This window comes from Balaenoptera acutorostrata, chromosome 2 (genome assembly GCF_949987535.1).
Source record: "Balaenoptera acutorostrata chromosome 2, mBalAcu1.1, whole genome shotgun sequence".
NCBI classification, from domain to species: Eukaryota; Metazoa; Chordata; class Mammalia; order Artiodactyla; family Balaenopteridae; genus Balaenoptera; species Balaenoptera acutorostrata.
The window spans coordinates 165,939,632-165,961,072 of NC_080065.1; the positions used below are offsets into that span (position 1 = coordinate 165,939,632).

The 21,441-nt window shown below is 57.5% G+C and overlaps 1 protein-coding gene and 1 non-coding gene across 7 annotated transcripts; both read right to left on the reverse strand.

Annotated features, from left to right (window-relative positions):
* Nucleotides 1-273: 273 nt before the first annotated feature.
* LOC114236273 (small nucleolar RNA SNORD97) lies at nt 274-397 on the reverse strand. The gene has a single exon (XR_003622244.2). It is a non-coding gene; the product is annotated as a small nucleolar RNA SNORD97 (small nucleolar RNA).
* Nucleotides 398-4,260: 3,863 nt separating this feature from the next.
* On the reverse strand, nt 4,261-20,032 carry PDLIM7 (PDZ and LIM domain 7). 6 transcript variants are annotated; one of them, XM_057540329.1, is made up of 14 exons: nt 19,945-20,032; nt 18,886-18,991; nt 14,994-15,145; nt 14,883-14,913; nt 14,301-14,419; nt 13,861-13,881; nt 13,466-13,602; nt 13,268-13,304; nt 12,242-12,303; nt 11,858-12,095; nt 10,683-10,863; nt 4,973-5,093; nt 4,760-4,875; nt 4,261-4,604 (listed from the first exon to the last, which is right to left on the reverse strand). In XM_057540329.1, exons 2-14 carry the CDS (start codon nt 18,979-18,981, stop codon nt 4,518-4,520), a joined length of 1,398 nt encoding a protein of 465 aa, XP_057396312.1. In that variant the 5' UTR covers nt 18,982-18,991; nt 19,945-20,032; the 3' UTR covers nt 4,261-4,517. The 6 variants fall into 6 exon arrangements, with proteins under 6 accessions (XP_057396312.1, XP_007169846.1, XP_007169845.1 ...); XM_007169784.2 differs by lacking the exon at nt 14,301-14,419 and having other exon boundaries at nt 13,865-13,881; XM_007169783.2 differs by lacking the exon at nt 13,861-13,881.
* Nucleotides 20,033-21,441: the final 1,409 nt, after the last annotated feature.

Genomic DNA, 21,441 nt, shown 5'->3' on the forward strand with positions numbered 1-21,441 from the left:
AAGTCAGTCCAATGGGAGCCAGCCCTGAGCTGGCCCCACTGGATGTGGGCCTGGAGCTGGCTGAGGGGCGTCTTTGCTGATAATGGGGAGAGTTGCCTGAGGATAAAGCCAGCACTGAGAAAAGCAGAACTGAGAAATGGAGATAGGGGGAGATCTGGGGGTGGGGGGTGCAGAGAGCACACCCGGGGGCTCAGAGACTCCTGATATACATCCATGGGTACTGGATCCTGCCATGTCTGAAGCCATTAACCTTTTAAGTTAAACGAGACAGATTATCCCTGTTTTTTTTTTTTTTCTTTGACAGGCAAACATAGAAGTACAGAAAAGAGAAAAAGAAGGTAAATAATTCCAGCATTAAGTCCTCTTAATAACGTGTGTCTTTATAATCATTGGGCTATCCCTGTTTTTGCTTAAACTAGTTTGAAATGCGGCTGAGAGTCCTTCCTAGTTGACCTAGTCTCCAAGTAGTAGTCATTTTTGTCAGTGGCAAGGGACATGGGTGAAAGCTGAGTTAACCTTCTACTGCCCCCGGGCCCTGAGCGGGAGAACCTAGGCTGGTCTTGGGACTCTCCCTGGCCACTCTGTAGTGACCCCACTGCACAATCTCCCAGGGCTGACCCCAGCCTCCTGAGTTCTCCGCAGGCTCCCAGCAAGCTTCTTCTTGCCCCACCATAGCTCCTGGAACCCTAGGGTCACCCCCGCACGCCCTACCCTGCCCCACTTTAGGTCCCAGTTGGGGAGGAGCCCTTCCTCCACTCTCGGGTTTGGCTTTGGACTCAGGCCAACTCAGGTTCGAATCCCAGCCCTGGCTGCTGCCCCCTGTGTGCCATGGGGCAGGGCCCTTTAGCCCCTAGCCTCAGCTCCCTTCCTATAGCAGGACCCTGTGTACCCTGTGAGTGTTCCAAGGCCCAGCTGGGGCCCAGCACCAAGAAGGCAGCACCAGAATCATCAGTTCCTGCCTGTGTACCCTGTACTCCACCGCCTGTCTCCCTGCTGACTTCAAACGAGCTCAAGCTGCTCAGAGCTGGGAAATGCCCCTCCCTGGCCTGCTGTCTCTCCAGTTGCCCACTCAGCCCCCCTCCAACGGCTCTGCCCCCTCGGGTGGGGGGACTGCACTCTCCAAGGGAGCTAATGGCCTCCCATGCCCAGTACAAAGACATTTCCCAGTACCCTTGGCCTCCACCTGCATAGCCTCACACCCAAGCTTGAGAACACCGTGATCCCTGCAGTTCTGTGTTGGGGAGGGCGGGTGCTTGGACGTGCAGTGGGGAGCACCTTGGCCTTTGATCCATGGAGCAGCAGACCCGGGCCATTCAGGCTGGGTGGCTCTGGACAGGTCACTTTCCCTCTCTGAGCCTCAGGTCCCTCATCTGAAACATGCCTTTCATGACATCTCTCTTAAGCATGTTTTGATGATTAAATGACATCTAAGAGATTGCTCTGTGGTTCCGGCAGAGAGAGAGGTGGCTGTTCAGAGCAGGTGCCCATGCTTGTTTATACTTCCATCCAGACCAGCTCTGCTATCCTGAGATTCAGTCCCCAGCTCTCTGCTCTTTGCTCTACTCTCCCTTTACATCGGCCCTCCAATTTCTTCAACCACCTTCCCCTGGCAGGAGCCTCTAAGCTGCCTCCTCCACCCCTCTTGGCTACTCAGCTGACCACGATGGCTAGTGGTCCTCTGGGCCCACCACAGCCAAGCCTCTTAAGACAGCCGTCTACACTCTCATCTACACACTCTCTACACCCTCCCCCTTGATCTTCCAACCCTGGCATCGGAAGTCACCCAGTTGCAAAAGGCCATGGGGACTCCTCAGCCTTCCTGCCTGGTTGACACTCTTTCTGGAAACACTCCTGCCCCACCCGGAGGCTGTGATCCTCCACTTCTGGTGGCTCCTTCTGCTTTCTCTGCCCTGTGCTGTGATGTCGCTACTCCCCCATCTCTCATGTCTTCTCTATGCTGCGGCCCTGGCCATCCTCACACTGGATTTGGTCCACGTTTATTTTTTTTTAATAGGATTTTTAAAAATTTAACTTAGTTGCCAACATTGAAAAACCAAATTTCACATAGAAGTCTGAATCTCTGGACGCTGTTGGTAAACTGGCAGATCTGGCTACAGCTCAGCATTCCCACACGGCTGCCCCCAGAAGGCCCCCCCCAGACGGCTTCCAGCAGCACTCACCATCCACCCCTCTCCATGGAAACCAAGGATGGACTGAGAGAGCTTCATGGTTCAAGAGAAGTGGGAGAGAGTATATTTCTTTGTGGAAGTGAAAGATACTCTGCATTTAATATGCCAAGGATGTCTAGGGACTTCCCTGGTGGTCCAGTGGTAAAGAATCCGCCTTCCAATGCAGGGGACGTGGGTTCAATCCCTGGTCAGGGAACTAAAATCCCACATGCCACGGGGCAACTAAGCCTGAGTGCCACAACTACTGAGCTCACGTGCCTCAACGAGAGAGCCCGTGTGCCGCCCATGCGCCCTGGAGCCCGTGTGCCACAACTAGAGAGAGAAAACCTGCACGCCACAACTAGAGAGAAGCCCGCGTGCCACAACGAAGAGCCCACGCCGCAATGAAAGATCCCGCACGCCTCAATGAAGACCCCGCATGCCTCAACTAAAGACCCGACACAGCCAAAAAAATAAATTAAATAAATAAATAAAATAAATATTTTTAAAAAGGCAACAAGAAATTCTTTAAAAAAAAATAAGCCAGGGATAACTATGTTGAAAGAAAACCACATCCTACCTGCCTTGCTCCTGATGTGACCTGCCTGGGCCCCTCTCTGGGCATCAAAGACAAGTATCTATGATAACTGCCCCAAACTCACTCCCAAATTGAATCCAAGGTGAATCTAGACTTGAATCTTCTGCTGCTCCCTGAATTGGTCTCCTAAATGTCCCATAGGCACCTCATTCAGTCATTCAACAAACATTCACTGGGCATCCACCATGTGCTAGGTACTGTTGTTCTAGGCTCTGGAAAGACGACATGAAATTGGAAAAACCCGAACGAACTTTTTGGCCAACCCAATAACACAGGAAGCCCTGCACTCACGCTCCAGGGGTCCTCGAGAGAACACAACAGAGAGGCCCGTCTCTTCTCTTAAAGAGGACAGGCCCAAGCACCTGTTGAGAATGCCAACAACTTTAGATGTGCTGAGGTTCCTCATGCCAAGGGAGCCCTGGAGGACAGGTGGCCATGGGCACACTGAATTGTCTTGGCCTAGTTTGGGGCCTTTCCTCAGTCCCTCTCCAGTCCAAACTTGGAACAGGAGAAATGACAGTCCCCCTGGGGTAGTGGAGGGCACCAGTGGGAAGCAAGAGACCCCAGGGAAAGATGGGGCCACCACCATAGCCTCCAGGTTTTGAGGTAGCAGGCAGAAGTAAGCTTCTGAAGGAGCATCCCTGGAGCGTGGCACTCAGTGACGGCCAGTCCCAGGACAGTGCAGCCAGCTTCGTGCCTGCCTTCTAGTCTGGCTCATGGCTCAGCAGCTGTGCGACTTTGGTCAGGTCTCCTAAGCTTTCATCTATAAAATGAGAATAACTGCAGGCACCTCACAGTGTTGCTGGGAGGATCATGTAAGACGATGTGAGGAATGACTGGTATACTCCAGATGTCTAGCAGACCTGCCTTCCTTCCTCTCCTCACCTCTCATCCCAGGTCTCCACTCTGGGCTCCCTGGGACCTGTCACTGGATCCCATCTCTGCCTTTTGGTTTGTTGCTCTTCTCTTCCCCTGAGTCCTGCCCCTCCTCCCAGTCTCTCTCCTTCTGTTCACCCCACTCACGGCTCTCGGGGCTTTTTCTACAACACAGATCTGAACACTTCTGTGCCCTGACCTCCCCACCGCCACCTTGTCCTCAGGAAGCAGTCCTGGCTCCTTGTCCTGGCACTTGTGGCTTCCCAGGACTGGAGGGCTGCCCTCTCCAGCCCCACCTTCTTTGCCTGCAGCACACAGATGGCAGCGGTCCCTCTAGGCCCTCACTCTGGCGTACTGTTTTCCATGTCCCATCCCTGAGGATGCCCCTCAACTCCTCTTCTCTGACCTCCACGCCAGGCCAGCCCAGGCGCCCCCCACTTCTGCGGGTCCTGGGCCCAGCACATGCGATTCCCCTTTGCCTCCTCCTGCTGACTGAGAGTCCTCCATGTCCCCATCACAGGACCACCAGGATGGTAAGCCCTGGAAAACTTAATCTCCACCCTGCTACGTGCCTCAGATCCCACCTTTCTTGATGCGTAGGGGGAAGTGCACACCGGACACAGCTGGATACAGGTTTATTGTGGCACTGTACGTGAAGAGGGGCCGGTGTGGCCAGCACCAGTGTGCAGAGGTGGTGGAGGGAGTGGGGGGAGGTGAAGCGGGTGGGCAGGGGCTCAGGGAACCGCAGGCTCAGGCCAAGAGTCGGGGTTGGGCAACTTTTGCTGCCCCTACCCAGAAATCTGGGGTGATGACTCCAGAACCAGCAACCCCTCCAGCTGGACAGGGTGGGGTGGGCAGCAGTGGGTGGGAGGGGCTCACACGTGGGAGAAGGCGTGGCTCTTGCAAAGGGGCTTGTCCTTCTTGGAGTAGAAAGTCTTTCCTTCCAGGTTGATCTGACATATCTGGGAACAGCCAAGGTCCAGTTACATGGGGTTGGAGGTGGCAAGAGAGGCCCCTTCCCAACCACTTAGGAATCCCAGAGGCATGGGTGGGAGGGACGGTGGTGAAGAACACAGGGCTCTGGGGGCGGAGCCTGAGTCGGAGGAGGGGCACTCACCGCGCACACGAAGCACGTATCGTGCCAGCTGAAGCCCAGCGCCTCCAGGAAGCGGTCCCCGGCATCGATCTTGAAGTCACAGCCTCGGCATTTTGTGCCAAACATCTTCTCATAGTCTGGAGACACACAGAGAGGAAGGGGACCCTGGGTTCTCCCCTGCCCGCACCCCGCCCCCTCACCCAGCCCCGCCTCCTTGCCTGTTCCACCCCATACCTCGCTCGCAGTAGGGGGCCCCTTCCTCCATATAGAAGGCCCTGTTCCGAATGGGTGTCTTGCAGGCCGCACAGGTGAAGCAATGCACGTGCCAGGTCATCTTCAGGGCATGCATGATCTCCTGGGAGGAAGCGACAGTCACTTGGCAGCTCAGCACCCTCCTCTCCAGAGCCGGGGACACAGGAAAGCAGGCTTGGGTCCTCTTTCTTTCAGGGTAAATGATACGTCTGCACACGCATTGCTGCTACTTTCTCTCTCCAACCCTGAGGTCTCCCCGTGGCTGTCCACCACGCCATGTCTAAAGCTCAGCTCCCAATCTCTGTACCCCAAACCTCTCGCATTCCCACAGCTGTCTCCATGTCAGTTGATGGCAACTCCATCCGCATGGGCCAAATTCCCTGCTTTCTCCCACACCTCACTTCAGGTCCACCAGGAAATCCTGCTGGGTCCACCTTCAAGATGCGTCCAGATTCTGACCACTTCTCACAGCCTCCGTGATGTGAGATGTGAGCCTTGGGCACCTCTGACCTGGATGACTGCATGAAACTGGCTTCTGTGCTCCTTCCTCTGCCCCTACAGACTGATATCAACCTGTGCCAGGTCACATCCTTCTCTGCTCCAATTCCTACCTAGTCCACATTTCTCTGAGCAAAAGCCAAAGCCCTGGGAAGGGCCCAGAGGCCAGCAAGTCTGGCCTCTGTCCCTCTGCTCTCCCCACACGGCCTCTCATCCATGGCTGACACACCAGACACACCGTCTTAGGGCTTCACACCAGCTGTCCCCTCTACCTGGACTGCTCTGCACCAGATACCTGCAAGGCTTACCCCTCACCTCCTTCAAGTTTCTGCTCAAAGGTCACCTTCTCCATGAGGCCCACTCTGACACCACCAATAGCGCTTTTCTTTTTTCCACACTAACATACTACCAGGTAATTTACCTATTTTGTCTAATGCTTATTGTCTGCTCCCCACCCCCTTCTTCCTGATCCAGTGTAAGGTCCAGGAGGGCATGAAATACCAACTGTTCTGTTAGCAGGTATATCCCAACAGTGCCTGGTCCGTGGGTATGCATCACAAGTGCTCGTGAGTTGAGTTAACCTGCTCCGCTGGAGGCCTGCCAAAGCAGAGGCTGCTGGTGGGCTGAGCTCTCCCTGGGGCTGGGACCCTCGGGCCAACCAGGGCAGCAGCATTCCTATCTGGAGCAGGCAGAAGGCAGTGTGGAGCTCGGAGGGGGGATCAGATCTTTGGGTTCAGCCAGACCTTAGCTGCATGGCTTGCCCAACAGCTTTACCTTCTCTTGACATTTGGCTCCTTCCCTTTTGAACTGAGAGCCTAATCCCAGCTTTGCAGGGGTGTTATAAAGATGGTCCCACATCTGAAGCCAGGGGTCCCAGACCCAGTGCCTGCCAGGACCAGGTGGGGACTGTGCTGTGGGAGAGCACCTGTTCTCCCTGCAGGGGTGGTGCTGACCACTTCATTTAGGAATGCCTGGAAGGCTCAGGTGGAAATCTAGGTGTTAAAGTCAAATCCAGTTTTTCAATGTTGGCCATTAATTTAAAAATGAAACAGTGTGGACCAAGTAAGACATAAGTGTGGGAAGCACCTAGCTCTCAGCTGGCCCGTGTGACCTCTATAAAATCTGTCATGGGAATTCCTGGCTGTCCAGTGGTTAGGACTCCATGCTCTCACTGCTGAGGGCCCAGGTTCGATCCCTGGTCAGGGAACTAAAATCCCACAAGCCGTGTGGAGTGACCAAAAAAAAAAAAAAAATTGTCACATCTCACATATACCTCTCAACCACCCTGGGCAGGAAGTTACTGCCACCCCCATTTTAGTGAGGTCCAGAGAAAGTGACTTGCCCCAGGTCATACAGCCAATAGATGGTGGAAATGTGTTTTGAGCCCAAGTCTGGCTCGCTACAAAGCTGGCTCTTCCCACTGCCTGGTGTTGCCTCTTTGCAAGGGTAAGACAAAGGGTTGGGGGAAGGAACTTGGCTGTGAGCCCACAGAACAGGGTCTTGGCAGGAGCATAGGGAGCCCAGAGCTGGGCCCAGTGGGAGCGTGGGCAGGGAGGCAGGTCTCTGCCAGTCTCCAGAAGAACCCGTGAGCCAGTTTTCCCTATCTTATGCCCAAAGCTTCCTAAATCTATCTGCCTCTCCCATCCCACCATGCTGACCCAGGGCCAGCAGCTCAGTTCTCCTCCTCTAGCTGTCTCCCCCTGCCCTGGGGAAGCTTGCCAGGCACACCTGACCTCAGCAGTCCCCAGCTCTGAACTTCTAACACGGCCCCTGCCCCCCTCTTCCGCCCTGGGTGTTGCCTTGTGACACAGCTCTTCCCTCCTCTTGGAACACTTTCCCCTGATCCTTCTCCATGCTAATTCCTACTCATGTTTTAAGTTCAGCTTAGAGGCCACTTCCATCCACTCCTTCAAGTCTTAATTGACCACTTCCTATATATGGGGCACAGCATAATGCGTGAGCAAAACAGCCCTGGCTCCAACCCATGAAGTTCACCCTGGGGAAGAGATGGGACAACAGGACTGGAAGGTAGTGAGCAAACAGTGGGGAGCCTGGGCTGGTGGGGAGGGTGGGTATCAGAGAAAGTGCCCCTGAGGAAGTGCTTTTTGAGTCCCGGATCAGAAGAAATGAGGTAAAGAGAGTGCTAAAGAGTATTCCTAGCAGAGGACAGCCTGTGCAAAGGCCCTGTGGTGAAGGGAACAGCACACTGGCAAAATGGAGAAGCCCATGTGGCTGGAGCACAGAGTGAGGGGGGCTGGTGGTGAGTGGTGAGCCTTGAGAGCATAGTGTTCCAGAGGGTCCCCAGACCAGGGGACAGGTCCCCTCTAATGTGTCCCCTCCAACTCTGCTGAAACAACCTGACTGTCCTGTGTTTCTCTCCCCATGCTCCACTCTGAGCTCCGAGAGCAGGCATAGTCCCAAACACCAGGCACAAGCAGAGCCCAAAGCGTGTGGTAAATTGGGAAGGTTAGCTTCCTGCCCCATGGGAGGGTGAGGTAGAAGCTTCCTGGGGTCTGTCAGGCCCTGGAGTCCCTGCAAGAGGGGAAGCTGAGGGCCCCTGGGCCACACTGTGGAACCACTGGCCTGGGCTGGGGCAGGAGCAGGGCTTGCCACTTTACTCTGGGCTTACTCTAGGACCCAGGAGCCAGCCAGGCTCTGTGAGCCTTGCCCCCTCATCTGCGGCCTGGGTGATAACCCTGCCCACCCAAAACTGTGGCAGGGAGGGACAAGAGTGCCGTGCAACACAGGCAGGGCCATCAGCGAACAGAAGGGCCTTGATCTGTGGGAAACAAACCCAGATGCCAGCTTAGGAAAGGTCCTGGGATCCAGCCCGTTCTGCTAGAACAGTCCAACAGGGTATGGCCTAGGCTGGTGGAGAAATCACTGTGATCTTGGGCAAAATTTCCTCATCTGTAAGATGAGAATCATCAAACTGACTTCGTAGTATGATTAGCTGGACGCCTACACGTAGTAAATGACCCACAACACAAGACTGTGATAATATCCTTGCTTCCCTTCCAGTCTACTGATGGAAGAACCCCCATTTTTTGCTGGGCACATAGCTATACCAGACTATATTTCCCGGCCTCCCTTGCAGCTCAGTGTGGTCATGTGATTGAGTTCTGGGCAATGAGATGGAAGTGGAAGGGTTGGGTGGCAGCATCTTCTAAAGATGGCTCCCAAGAGCCTTCCACCCCTTCTTCTCATTCCAACATCCTGCTGGTTGGAACGTGAAAATTTTGCCTGAAGCTCAAGTGGCATCTTGGACTATGAGTGGTAAGTAAGCCAATGTTGAGAATGTCCGAGAAACAAGATACAGGAGCCTGGATCTGCCTACAAGTCCCAGATTGCCCACCTCTGGACTTTCTTAGGTGAGTGATAGCCGCCATTATTTTTTCTATCACTTGCGGTCAAGGTAATCGTCACTAACACGACCATCACTACAGAGCTCTCTAGCCACATCTGGAAGCTCTGCCTATGAATCCAGAAATGGGGAGAAGCATAAGTGGCAAGAAGAGCCCAAGCTGAAAGTCAGCAGTGCCTGGGGCTGCTCTGGTTCGGCCCTCATGCTCTGCAGCCTTGGGCAATTTCTGCCTCTCTCTGGACTTCAGTTTCCATACAGGTACAACTGAAACCCCCTCAACTTGTCACCCTGCCTCTTATGCTCCCCTTTCCTCAGGCTGCTCAGCCCCTGACACCCTCAGAGTCCCCTTCCTCTGTGTGAGCTCCTGGGGGCAGGGCCACACCTGTCTCTTCACGAGGTGCCCCTAGCGTGGGGGCATACTGCCCACACTCAGTAAAGAGAACGAGTGGGAGAAGGTAGATAGTGCATCACTCTTAACCCATGACATGTGCTGACCCAAGTCCCAAGCCCAGCTCTGGGTGGCAGCTAGGTTGCCCTGCAGGAGACCAGGCCAGGCTATGCTGCATATTTAGCCTCAGCGGGAAGAATAGGATTTTGAATCACAAGTTTTTGAGCCTAAATTTCTGGTTTTGCAAATCAATAGTCCTGTGTCCTTCAAGCCCATCATGTCATCTTTCAGAGTTTCCGTTTTCATATGTACTAGGGGCGGCAGACACTGTGCATTAGCCTCCCCAAAGCCAGTCACAACCCCCTTCTCTTTTGCCTTTCTCTCTTACAGAGGACAGAAGCTAAAATACTGGATTTGCCAGCTTCCCCCATGGCCCAGGTGCTCACAGGATAACAATTCCAACAACTGAGATAAAGATGCAAGTTCCTGGTTTTTCTTCCAGAGTCAAAAGGCAAAACCTCATTAAAAGAAAGCATCTGACCCAACCATTTATCTGGCAACCATGATACAATACACTTGAGGACAAAGATCTACATGCTAAGGATTTCAGAACTTAAAAATTTTGAGGAAAAGCCTGAAGGCATCCTTGAGCTGCTATTCCACCCCTGGAATTCTTGTGATTGAAGTAAATATTACTCCTTCTGTTTCAGCCTCTGTGGTGGGGTCTTCTATCACCGAAGCTGAATGCAATCCCCACACAGCAGCCATCTCTTGTTTTGGCCTGACTAGCACTTACCTCCCTTCTTTGGGTAATGTCATCCTGGTTTTATTTTCAAGGAACCAGTCCTGTGGTTCAGGCAAGGCCACCAGACCCCACTCCAGGAGGGGGTGTCACCCAGGCCTGGCCAATTAAGAGTCACGCCGCTTGGTTCGGAGATGGGCATGTGAAGCAAGCCAGGCCAATGGGCATCAGCACGGGGACTCTTGATACATCAACTGGCACAGAGATGCTCTCCATCACTCTGTGGTGCTAACCTGGGGAGATGTAAGCCTGGAGCCACCGTGGCACCATCTTTGCCGCTTTCTAGGGAAAAGCATGCTGGGAACGAAGCCAACAAAGATGAAACCAGAGGCAAGCAGGAGAAAGACTCCTGATGACCTCGGGATACACATTCAGCTGGGCCCGAAGTTAGCACCCCTCAGCCTTTCTGATTATTTGCGCCAACGCTCTCTTGCTTGAGCCCTTTTGAGTAGGATTTAGGTCATTTGTTAAGAGGATCCTGATTAATGAAAAGTAAGGTCAATATAGCAGCCCGACTGTTAGGCTGGTGAGGTTCCAATAGGCTCCTGCAGGGAGAGCTCCCAGGCTCAGGAGTTGCTCAACAACACTCAACACTCAAGGGTCAGACTTGCCTTCCCAGCCACCCGCCAGCCCCACTCACGCCAGTGATCTTCTTCTTGCATTTGGCACAGCTGGGTGCATAGCGCACGTCATAGCAGGGCGGGCAGAAGACGGCGCCCTTTTCCTCGAAGAAGCCACCCTCTTCCAGGACCTTCCCACACTGACTGCACACAAACTCCTCGGGGTGGTACGCGTGGCCCAGTGCCACCAGGTAGCGGCCCCTGGCAGGAGGCAAGGGCAGTGAGCGGGAATGGATGCAAACGAAGTTGGGGCTCCTGGCCAGAACCCCACGGGGTTTACCCAACACCTACTACAAAGCCTTGCAGGGAAAGTTCATTCTCTCCATCTCCAAATAGGGTTGAAACAGGCTTGGGAGGTGACTTGACCAAAGTCACACAGCAAGAGAGACAAAGCTGCACTGTTTTGATGACAGGAGATGAGGGAGAGGGGCAGTGTTGGAAAAGGGAGGAAGGTTACACTGGGTGAGAGCTGCTGATTTAGGCCTAATAAGTTGAACCCAAGGAATTGGTGCCCTGGGGGGGCAGGAGGCCTGGAGTGCCCGTGAGCCCTGAAGACCAGTGGGCACTTGAGCTGAGCCTGGCGCCCACCCTGTCCTGCTTGCCTGTTCCATCTGGCCTGGGGAGGGCCCTGCAGGTCCCAGATAAATGGGGATGTCTGAAGGAAGGGGTGCTTCACAGAGCCTAAGAGCTGACAGGAATCTAGAGCAGTGAAGGGCCTGGGATGAGAACTAGGAAGGCACACTGTCACACTGATTCTGGGGGGCTGTGTGACTCTGCCAGGCGCCGGGGAGCAGCGCAGAGAGGGAGGGACTTCAGAGGCTTAGCAGAGAGAGACCAAGCAAGCAGGAAGGAGAGAGGCAGAGGGGCTGGGAAGGGGAGGCCCTTCCTTGCCCAGAGAGCAGCGAATCTAGGGCTGCCGCTTGGCTGTGTCATTGGCACTTCCTCCATTTCACCAGGGCAAATGCTGAACAGAGGCTAATGACGGGTGGGCTGCGGGTAAGGAATGCGGGATTCAGAATCTGAGGAACCAGCCCAGGTCCCTACCCTCACTCCAATAGGGAACCGAATCCTCATCCTCCCCCAGGCGCGGTTGAGATGAGTGGGGAGATAGATGGGGGAGCAGAGATCAGAAAGACATCAGGGTTGAACTTGAGATCAGGAAAGACCATGGTAGGAAAGGAACAGGGCCACCCACCGGATGACCTTGTGGCACTGGTGGCACACGGGAGTCTTGCCATTGCTGCCACCGCTGCCTCCAGGGCCCCCTCCAGCGGCAGCCTGCACAATGGAGGTGCGGTTCTGCATGGGCGTGGGTGTGGCTGGCTGGGTGTGCCGGGTCAGCACCGTGCTGGTCTTGTCCGGGGCGTAGCGCTCAGCGAACGCAGGGTCCACAGCCCAGGGCGGGCGGCTGGTGGGGCTGGGGGTGGTAGGGCCTGCCAAGGCCAGGAAAGTGACTCCAGGGGGGTGTCCAGGGACGCCACAGGACAGTGGGGAGACCCCGGGGCAGCTTGGAGGGGCCCACCCCCATGCCTCTGGAGGCTACCCACCCTTCCCCAGGCCCGAGCCCACTCTCTCTCACCAGGCCAGGGTTCCTGGGGTGTAGCTGAAGCTGGGGCTGGGGCTTCTGTCCTGGGCACCTGGCTGTAAGATCTGCCATTCAAGGCCCTGCACGGCTGAGGCTCCTGGCATGGCTCCACCCCCCAACCTTGGTCCTGCTGGCCCCATGGGAGATGCGTGGGTGCATGAGAGCTGCTGGATTGGACTCCAGGTCCCACTGGGGTAGGGATGGGTAGGGCAGCTTCTCCTAGCCAGGTTCCAGCTGGCTGGTCTGTGGCACAGGGCTGGGAGGTGGAGCAGGGCTCTCACTTCTGGGGCAACTCTTGGGTCTCCTTCTGATGGCAGGGCCCCCTTTGCTGGGTACCCCCACCCACTGAGACCCAGACTGGCAGGGCCCATACTGGATCTTATCCATCTAACACCCCTTTACCCCAAATGCAAACCAAGCCCACAAAGATAGAAGACAGAGGCAGAAAAAGCAGGGCCGAGCATGTTTATTTTCATGCCTAAGCCAGCACAGACCTGGCAGACAGCAGTACCATAGGGCAAAGAGTGAAGACAGTGTCAGATGGAGTCAGGCCCTGTGCCAGGAGGGCAGCCGAGGCCAGGCCAGTAGGAGGCTCAGTCCAGGGGCAGGAAAGGGAGGGGTGAGGTAGGCAGAAGCTGGAGGCACCAAGGGGGGGTGCCCTGGGAGGAGGAACAGAAAGAGAGAGGCAGAGAGGGCAGCCGGCCGGCGAGGGCCAGGCTACGACTGCACGTTGAGCACGTGGGCAGAGCGCTGGTGGTGCCAGTCCCGGAGGCGGGTGTAGCGTGGGCTCTGCAGCTCCAGGACATACTTTTCCCTGAGGAGCAGAGAGAGAAGGAGGAGAAAGTGGAAGGAAGGAGAGATGAAAGGGAGGAAGGGAGGAAGGGAGGAAGGGAGGGAGGACTGAAGAAAGGAAGAAGAATGGAGAAGCCTGGCTAGGGACGGCCAGGAGCAGACACAGGGTGGTGGGTGGGATGGGAGAGGCAGGAAGTGAGAAAGAGGGGCTGGAGCTCGTCCTGTTACCTTGATTTCTTCAGATGCTCCTCATCCGGGTCTTGCACTGAGAGGGCAGAGGCAGGAATTGACCAAGAGCAGACAGAAGGCCACCCCAGCCCTGAGCCCTGGCAGAGGGTCACGGGGTGCCGGAGCAGGCTCCAGCTAAGCCCAGGCCCGGGTTGGGGGCCAGGAAGAGAGTCTGCCCTGCCCTGGGATGGCACTTACTGAACTCGGTGCCCGTGAGGTGGGCGAGAATGCGGAAGGAACGGGACTGGCCTGTCCCAGGCCTCGGCCGCCAGTCCTCCGTGTCCTCCATCAGCCGCTGCTTGCTGGCGTCTGGGACCAGCGGTCGGAGCGGCTGTCTGTGGGGAGGGTGTGGCTCAGAACCTCATGCTGGGGTGGGCAGCGGGGGCAGCCCCTTCCCAGATTTGGTACATGTGGGCTATGGTGATGGCAGAGTGGGGAAGGGCAAGGCCAGGGCCCTGCTGGGTGGGAGGCTGGATAGGTAAGTGAGAGGGGAGGAGGGCAATCAAGGTGAGAGGAGGGCAGCCAGGGTGGGGAGGGGCTACCACCCAGAGTGCCAAAAGGAAGAAAGAGAGGGACAGGCAGAGGGGGCTCACTGACTTGTCAGGGGTCTGCACCTGTGAAGGAAATAGACACATGGACAGATAAAGGGACAGAAATAGACAAGGGGAGGAAGAAAGATGGCAAGGGATCAGAATAGCCTGAGGCAAGGCTGCACTGTCTAGGGCTCAGACGACCCGACACTAAACCCCAACCCCAGGCCACCAGCGAGGGGGCGCTGCCTCGTTCAGAGCCTCCAGAAGGACAGTGCCCAGGCAGGAGCCACACCCTCGGAGGGGCCCTGTGCCTGCAGTCCCCGCCCTGGCCGCCAGGGGTCGCTGCCGCACGGTTCCGGCCCGGGCTGGGGCGCAGCGCAGACTGAGCAGCAGCGGGCAGCGGGCAGCGGGCAGCGGGCAGCGGGCGGGCGTGGGGCTGTGGACAGATGGCGTGGGCGGTGGGTGGGCAGGAGGGGTGTGGGCGGGCAGGGTGCACGTACCCATTCTGCTGCGGGGCGCTGTCAGCGGGCTGGGGGGCCCCGAAGGGCCGGGCCGTCTTGTTGAGGGAGGCGCTGGGTGCAAAGGTGTACCGCGGGGGGTCCGCGGCGGAGGCCAGGGCCTGGGCGGAGACAGAGCGGGCAGGGAGGGCAGGGGCGGGGACCTGGCTAGAGTGGGGTGCCCCCCTGGCGCGGAGAGGACTGGAGAGGACTGCGGCGCTCCAGCCCCACCCCCACACATCTGGCCTGAGGCTACGGGGAAGGGGCGACTCGGGTTTCAAGGGGCCCATTTGGGAGCGATGATCTCCGCCCACGCGGCCCGAGGGCGAGGGCGGACTAGTGCAGCTTGCAGCACAGGCCGGCGGGAGGCAGACAGGCAGACGGACAGACAGGCAGATACGCGTGGTACCCTGACCGTGCGGCAGCCCCCGGCCCAACTCCCAGTCCCCAGACTCCCCATCTGGCCTCCACCCTCTACTCCCGGCCAGGGATGGGGGTACCAAGGCTGCACCAGGGAGGGCAGGTCAGCCCGGACGTCCAATCCCACCCCGCCTGCCGCCCAGATGTCCCTAGCCCCTCACATACCTTCTGCGGTTTGCTCTGAGGCGGCTGGGCCCTAGAAGAGAAGGGAAAGGGGTGTTGATGGGCAGCCCCAATGGCGTGCCCACCTGCCAGGCCTGCTCAGCGCCCGCATACCTGCTGAGACCCAGGCTGAGGTGCTCCCCGCAGGCACGTATCTTGTTCTGGGCTTCGATGTGTGTGAGGCCCCCCGCATTCTCGCCATCGATACTCAGCACCCAGTCGCCCACGGCCACGCCGGCCTGCGCAGCTTTACCTCCAGGAGTGAGCTATGGAGAGACAGAGGATCATGGAGGCCCAAAGCTCTGCAGGCCAAACTCAGGCCAACAGCAGCCAACCCTGCCTTTCCTTAGCTGCTCCACTTGCAGAACCCAGAGGCCTCTTCATTCAACATATTTCTGGGCAGCTGCTGCATACTGAAGCCATCTGGAAGGGGGTGGGGCTCACCTGAGCTTCACCATCGCCCCAATCACCCTGCTTAGTTATTCGTTCACCTCCAGGGACCCTCCCCACAGTCCAGAAACTGCTGACATCAACAAGCAGCCACCTTCAGGCTAAAACCCAAGCTTCTCAGCTCCAGCCGCAGCCTTTTGAGGCCCCTGCTGGCCTCTCGCCCAGGCCATTCCACCCACCAGACATGCCCTCTGGCTTGTGCGTGTGGCAAGTACCTCCCTGAGCACTGTTGGGTGCTCTCATTGACCTCTTACACTCCTAGCACCCTGTCCTGGGGCCAACTGCAGGGATCTACCGGAACACTTTGAGCGCCAGGAATAGGCCCCATCACCTCTAGGTTCCCAGTGATCAGTGTGACTGAATGGGGTCCAAAATGTCAGCTGGGGCTTCATAGGTTGTAAATAAATATGGATGTCACCCCCAAGCCCTCAACTGCCACATCACCCTCTCCCCCCAATCCTTCAGGCTCTGAGCTGTGAATCCCTGGTTCCCACGGCAAATGAGGAGCAATAGTAGGCTGGAAGGAATGGTCACCACCAGTATGAGCTGAAACTATCAGGATGACCTCTGGGAAGTGGTGGGCTTTGGCGAAAGGAGAGTGGGATGGGCTGCCTCTGGTGTGAGAGAGTCCAGCTATTTATGAAGGCCTCAAATGCTGGAAGGAACCAGGATTTGGCCTTGAGATTAGGAGGAACCAACAGCAGTTTTAAGGCCTGGGGTGGGGTATTTGCCAGGGTCCAGATAGAGGTGACCCTGAAGAACCCAACTGGGCCCTCCCAGCCCTCTAGCCTAGTGGCAGCAACACAGGCAGGAGTAGCACTGCTGTTCATAAGTCTAAGCCCACAGGGCTGCCTGGCCATCTGGCAAGGGGCCTGGCATTGAGCAGGCTTGGGGGGAAGTGCTGGGAGGCAGATTCACATGGTGAGATTTGAGGGGTACAGGCTGCCTGTGGCCCCATGAGGCTCATCAGGTAGGCTGATGCTCAGACTCAGTTGAGGTAGGGAGAGAGGAGGTAAGGGGTTCCAGAGAGATGGCAGAGGGACCATATGCAGAGACTAATGGCACTAGGGCAAGAAGGGAGACCTGAGTTTGATGGCTCTATTTCATGCTTGGGAAGTTAGAAGGGTAAGACAGCTGGGTGGCCCTTTCTTCACCTGCTAAAGGATAATAGCAGCTTACATTTATTGAGTACCTAGTACTGCCACACACTGAATCCTTCAACAACCCTGTGGAGTAGAGTCTGGGAATATACCTATTTTACACATGGAAAAACAGAGAGGTTAAGTAACTTGCTTCAAGTCGCCCAGCTAGCAACTCAAGAGACAAGGCCAGGACCCTGACCCTAAGGCCCCACCCTACCAGGCCATCTCTGCTGAGAGCTGGGGCCCAACTCAGAGGTCAGCCCTCTGGCTGGAAAGACCCCCTGACCTCCTAGCTGGGTTTAGGGCTTGGATCCCCTATCTTACCTCTAGTCCAATCCAACCCCTTATAATGGGCATGGGGAAGTGACGCCCTTGCAAGGAAGTGACTTACTCAAGGTCGTGGTGAGTCAGTAGACGGGAAACCTGGTCTGGCCACTCCCTACCCACACTGGCTGGCTCCTGGGAGGTGTGGGCTAAGCTTGAGGTGGGGGTCTCAGGTTGAGCAGGAGCAGTTGGCTCCCAGAGAGGGGATGGGGAGCTGGGGACTACTTCCTTCTCTGGAGTGAGGAGGATAGGAAGCACAGGAGGGATAGGGGAATGATCAGAGAGGGGGAGACAGAAGCAGAAGGGGGGGGCAGGGGGGGCAGGGTGTGTCTGGAGAGAGAAGCAAGAGGGCCCAAGGGACCAAGGAAGGGAAAAGCCAGGGGGCTGGACACTGCATGGAGTAGGGGGTGAGTCAGCCTGAGGGCTCCACTGAGCAGCCCAACCCCCAAGTCCCAGACATTACCTCATCTCCCAGGCCCGGGCCTACAGCCAGCCCTAGCCCCTCCCTGCCCCCCTCCATGCTGGGGTCAGGGGAGAGAAAGGGTGCCAGCCCAGCTCAGAAAAGACCACCTCACACACCCACCCACCAGGGCCTAGGTCCAACTCCAGGGATGGGCTCAGCTAGTGGCCCCACCCACATGCTGGGGCTGCTGACAAGGGAGCCTGGGCTCAGAGTGCCCCCAACAGGCCACATTTGAAAGTCCATCCCTTAGGCTATTTTGTTGCCCATCCCCACCAATGAAGAAACTGAGGCGCAGAGGTCAGCCAAGGCCCCAGCCACATTGGCCAGCACTTTCCCAGGGAGGGGAGTATAGGGTAGGTTTCCAGGGCTGGCAAGGCTTGAGTATGGGGTGGGTGTATGTGGTAGGGACACCACTGCCCTTAGCTACCTTGCTGGTAGGGGAGCTTCCAGGGAACCCTGTGGAAGGGTCCCTGGGAACAGTGACTGCCTGCCTGCCCTGGCCACCAAGCCCAACTCTGACAGACTCTGCCTTGGGGCCCCCTCTAGCTGGGCCCTCTGGCCCCCTCCAGGCTGTGCTTGCCCTGGGCTTCCTGCCAATAGCTGCCTGCCCACCAGGAGCCTGGGTGGGCCTCTCTGGACAAGCGGATATGGTGACAGGAAGTCCCCACCCCCTCCTGACCCCCAGGCCACAGTCAGAGACACCAACCCAAGGGCTGGCCTCGTGCTCTCAGGGCAGGCAGTTTGTTCTGTGTCCCACAACTGACCCCACAGCTGGAGCCAGCCTGGTGGTGATCAGCTGAGGGGCCCACTCATGGGGTTCAGGGGTCCAGGCCTAGGCCAGCTTTTTTCCAGCTCTGCACACTCCAGCCACCAGTTGGCCATCCCAGCATGGGGCTGCATTCTTGGGCTTATAAGGCAATCCCCCTGCCATAGGGAGGAGCCAGCCCCCAGCTCCGCCCCCACCAGAACAGGCTCTTGGGAGCTGAAGTCACAGCCCTAGAGCCCAGTCCCAACCCCTGCTTGGGGTCAAAGGCCACTGCATCCTGAATGGGACCAGTGGCTGGGATATAGGTCCTCACATAGGCCTGGGGAGAGGCGCCCCACCCACCCACGAAAACTGCAGGCCACCCCTGTGCCTGAATTCCAATCCCTGCTTTGCCATGGAATCGCTGAAGGAGCCCCTTCACCTCTCCAAGTTATCTCAACTGGATAAACAGGTTGAGAGTTGCTATTCCTTGGGTGGCAATGAGGATGAAGTGAGATCCTGCAGTCAGAGTGCCCTGCCCGGGGTCCAGCTCCAAGCATTGCTCCCTCAAGCAGCTTAGACCCTTCCTGGAGACCTCAGGCTCCCCTCCTCCAGAAATGGCATCTCCCTGAGCCTCGAAGGTGGCCCCAGGAGCTTCGTGGACTGGCATCAGGTACAGTGCAGTGCTGTGGAAGTGTGGGAGCTCCTTTCCTAGTATCTGCCTAGTTGGGAGTCCTTGTGGCAGGTGCCCACATCTCTGGACCTGGACACCTCCTGGCCTACTGGCCTCAGCTCACTCCTGCTCAGACTCCTCCCATCACTCACTGGAGATCTGAGCACCCAAAGATTCCTGAGGGAGCCCCTGCCCCAACCTAGGCTCACCCGGGAGATGGAGAGGGGCACATTGAAGTCCTTGCCCCCCTGCAGCCGGAAGCCCCAAGGTGCTGGCCCCTCTAGTACCACCTTGAAGGAATCCATGGTGCCGCTCCTGAGAGGAGAGAAAAGGTGAGTGATGCATAGTGGGTGCACAAGCAGGCCCATCACGGGACACCAGCCTCGGACTAGTGCCAGGCAGGCACTGGCAGACGCTGAGCACACCCAGGGGGAGGGTAGGCGGGCACCTTGTTAGGTCTGGCTGGGCTACTAGCTGGCAGACCTCACTTTGGAAAGACAGGGGCAACCCCCCTTCCCTAAGGAACTGGGAGGGTGAGGGGAGCCCGCATCCAGTCTTGAGGTTCCTCTCATCCAGGAGTGGACCGCAGGGCTAATTTGGCACGGCCTCCTCCCAAGCCAACCTTGAGCCTCGGACTGGACGGCAAGGCCAGTCCGGGGCCGGCGCTCCTCTCCCCCGCCCCCAGGTCCCGGCAGGCAGGCCTCGACTGGAGCCTGCTCGGACTATATAAGGCGTGTAAGCTGACACTATGCGGAGAGCCAGCGGAGGGAGCACACGGGGGCTCGGGATGCGAGGGGGAGGGGTGGGGAGGGAGGCAGCTGGAGCGGGTCCTAGCCATTCCAGGACCAGTCGAAGCTGCTGGGAGCCAGGGCGGGACCCCTGGGCGCTGGGGGAGACTGCGCGGGGGCGCGGCCCCTGCGGAGGCTGGTGGGGGCTGGGACTCCAAAGCGTGGCCAGGAAGGAGATTCATCCTGGAGCTCAGTGGGGGTGGTGCCTCCCACACAGGCCTGCTACCATCCCGACGTGACTCAGTTTCTCCCGCCCGGGCCCCATGCACTGGCCGAATCCGGGGAGTAGGGAGCGGCGCAGGCGCCAATCAGCCCCGCCGCAGCCGGCTTTGCCGCAGGAAGGCGGGGGCGGGGGTAGGGGCTCCGGCCCACCGGAGGAAGCGCAGAGCTGGCTAAGACCCCCAGTACCCCCTGTGGTCCCCAGTAGGCCTCTGCCCCCCGCCTGGTCCTGCCCGAGACGCCCCACGCTGTCGCATGTACCTGCTCTGCCCCGCCGGGGCGCTGCTCAGCAGCGGCCTCCAAAAAGCCGCGTTGGGATCCGCCGCCCGAGTTCTGACCCCGCCCCCGTGGCCGCCGTCCGCTTTGAGCCCGCGTAAGGGGGCGGAGCCAGATACCACGCCCCTGTCAGAGTCACGGCCTCTCGGGCGGTGGGAAGCCCCACCCAATCCTTCCGCTCCGCCCAATCACGAAGTCCCATCTCACTTTGAGCTGTAAGACACGGCCCTCCTGGGTCCCCTTGGTGGGGCGGGGCCTGGACGGGGCCTGGGCGGAGACTGGGCTGCTGGACACCTTCCTTGAACCGGAGCCCGAGTCGCCGCTCTCCTGGCCCCTTGCGCCTCCCGTTGGAGGAATGAAAAGAAAGCCGCCTTAGAAACCAGACAGATCTGGACCTCAGTCATCTCTGAACCTTAGTTTCCAACTCGGAAAAATGGGACAATGATACTCGCCTCTCAGGGCCGCCGTGTAGATAGGCACAGTTTGGCGTAAGGCACAGCCATTGGCGGTTCCAGAATTTCTAAATCGGACGAATTTGGTAGAGAGTTGCGGGGTGGGGGTACCTCGAGGTGGGGTTAGTAGAGGAGGACAGGACACAGGGGAGCTTGAAGTTAAGTTTGCAGAACACTCCACCGAAGGCAGAAAATAATGGCAGCGGACGGAGGTGGAAGGGCCCTTGGCTCGCCCCGATCCTGACCTGTGGGCCCTGCCCTTACTCCTACCCGCTGACCCCCGGCAGTCAGCAGCCTGTGGCCCTGCAACCACGGCTCAGCGCTGACTGTCGCGATGGGCTGTGTCCTGGTGTCCCGCTCCAGAGCGGGGAGCGCCTCCAATGGTGGTGTCAGCGTCCCCACTTTGCCCCAGTGCTCAGCCCCGGCGGCTAAGCGCAGGAGGCGGGGGAAATTGAGCAGGGACCGAAGTGTGTGGGTGGACAAATAGGCGTCCACCTCTCACCTCCTTCTAGGGCATGGCCCATGCTATTCTCCCCCCTCCACCATCATCTTCTGCGTCACCCCCCTCACTCCAGAAATCGGTGTAAGCGTTCTCATCTTTAAATAAGTTCTCTCTTGATCCCACATCCCTCTCCAGCTATCTCTCTTTTATTCTTTTATCCCCTTGAGAGTAAAATTCCTCTGAGTTGTTTATCGCCCTGCCACCCTTGCTTTCCTCCCGTTCTCTCTTGAACCCACTCCGGTCAGGCTCTTGTCCCCACCAGTCCTCTGAATTAATTCCCTCTTCAAAAGGTCTCTAATGACTTCCAGGTTATCAAATCAATGGTGGTTTCTCAGCTTTCCTCTTACCCTGTCTAGGAGCAGCTCTGGTCCAGGTGCACTCCCTCTTCCCCATGGCTTCATGCCTTCCTCCTGCCCCACTGACTGCTCCTTCTCCACCTCCTTTGGCAGCTTCTCATTTACTTCCCAAAGTGGCCATCAGATGTTTCCTCTCTACATTCACTCTCTGGGACCCCATCCTGTTCTGTGG

Coding starts and splice junctions, on each gene's coding strand:
- PDLIM7 (XM_057540329.1), bottom strand. CDS start 18,981: ATGGATTCCTTCAAGGTGGTACTAGAGGGGCCAGCACCTTGGGGCTTC. Junction 13,603..13,860: donor TGCAGACCCCTGACAAGTCA/GTGAGCCCCCTC, acceptor CCCTCCCCACAG/ACAGCCGCTCCGACCGCTGG. Junction 10,864..11,857: donor CAGTGCCACAAGGTCATCCG/GTGGGTGGCCCT, acceptor GCCTCCTGCCAG/GGGCCGCTACCTGGTGGCAC.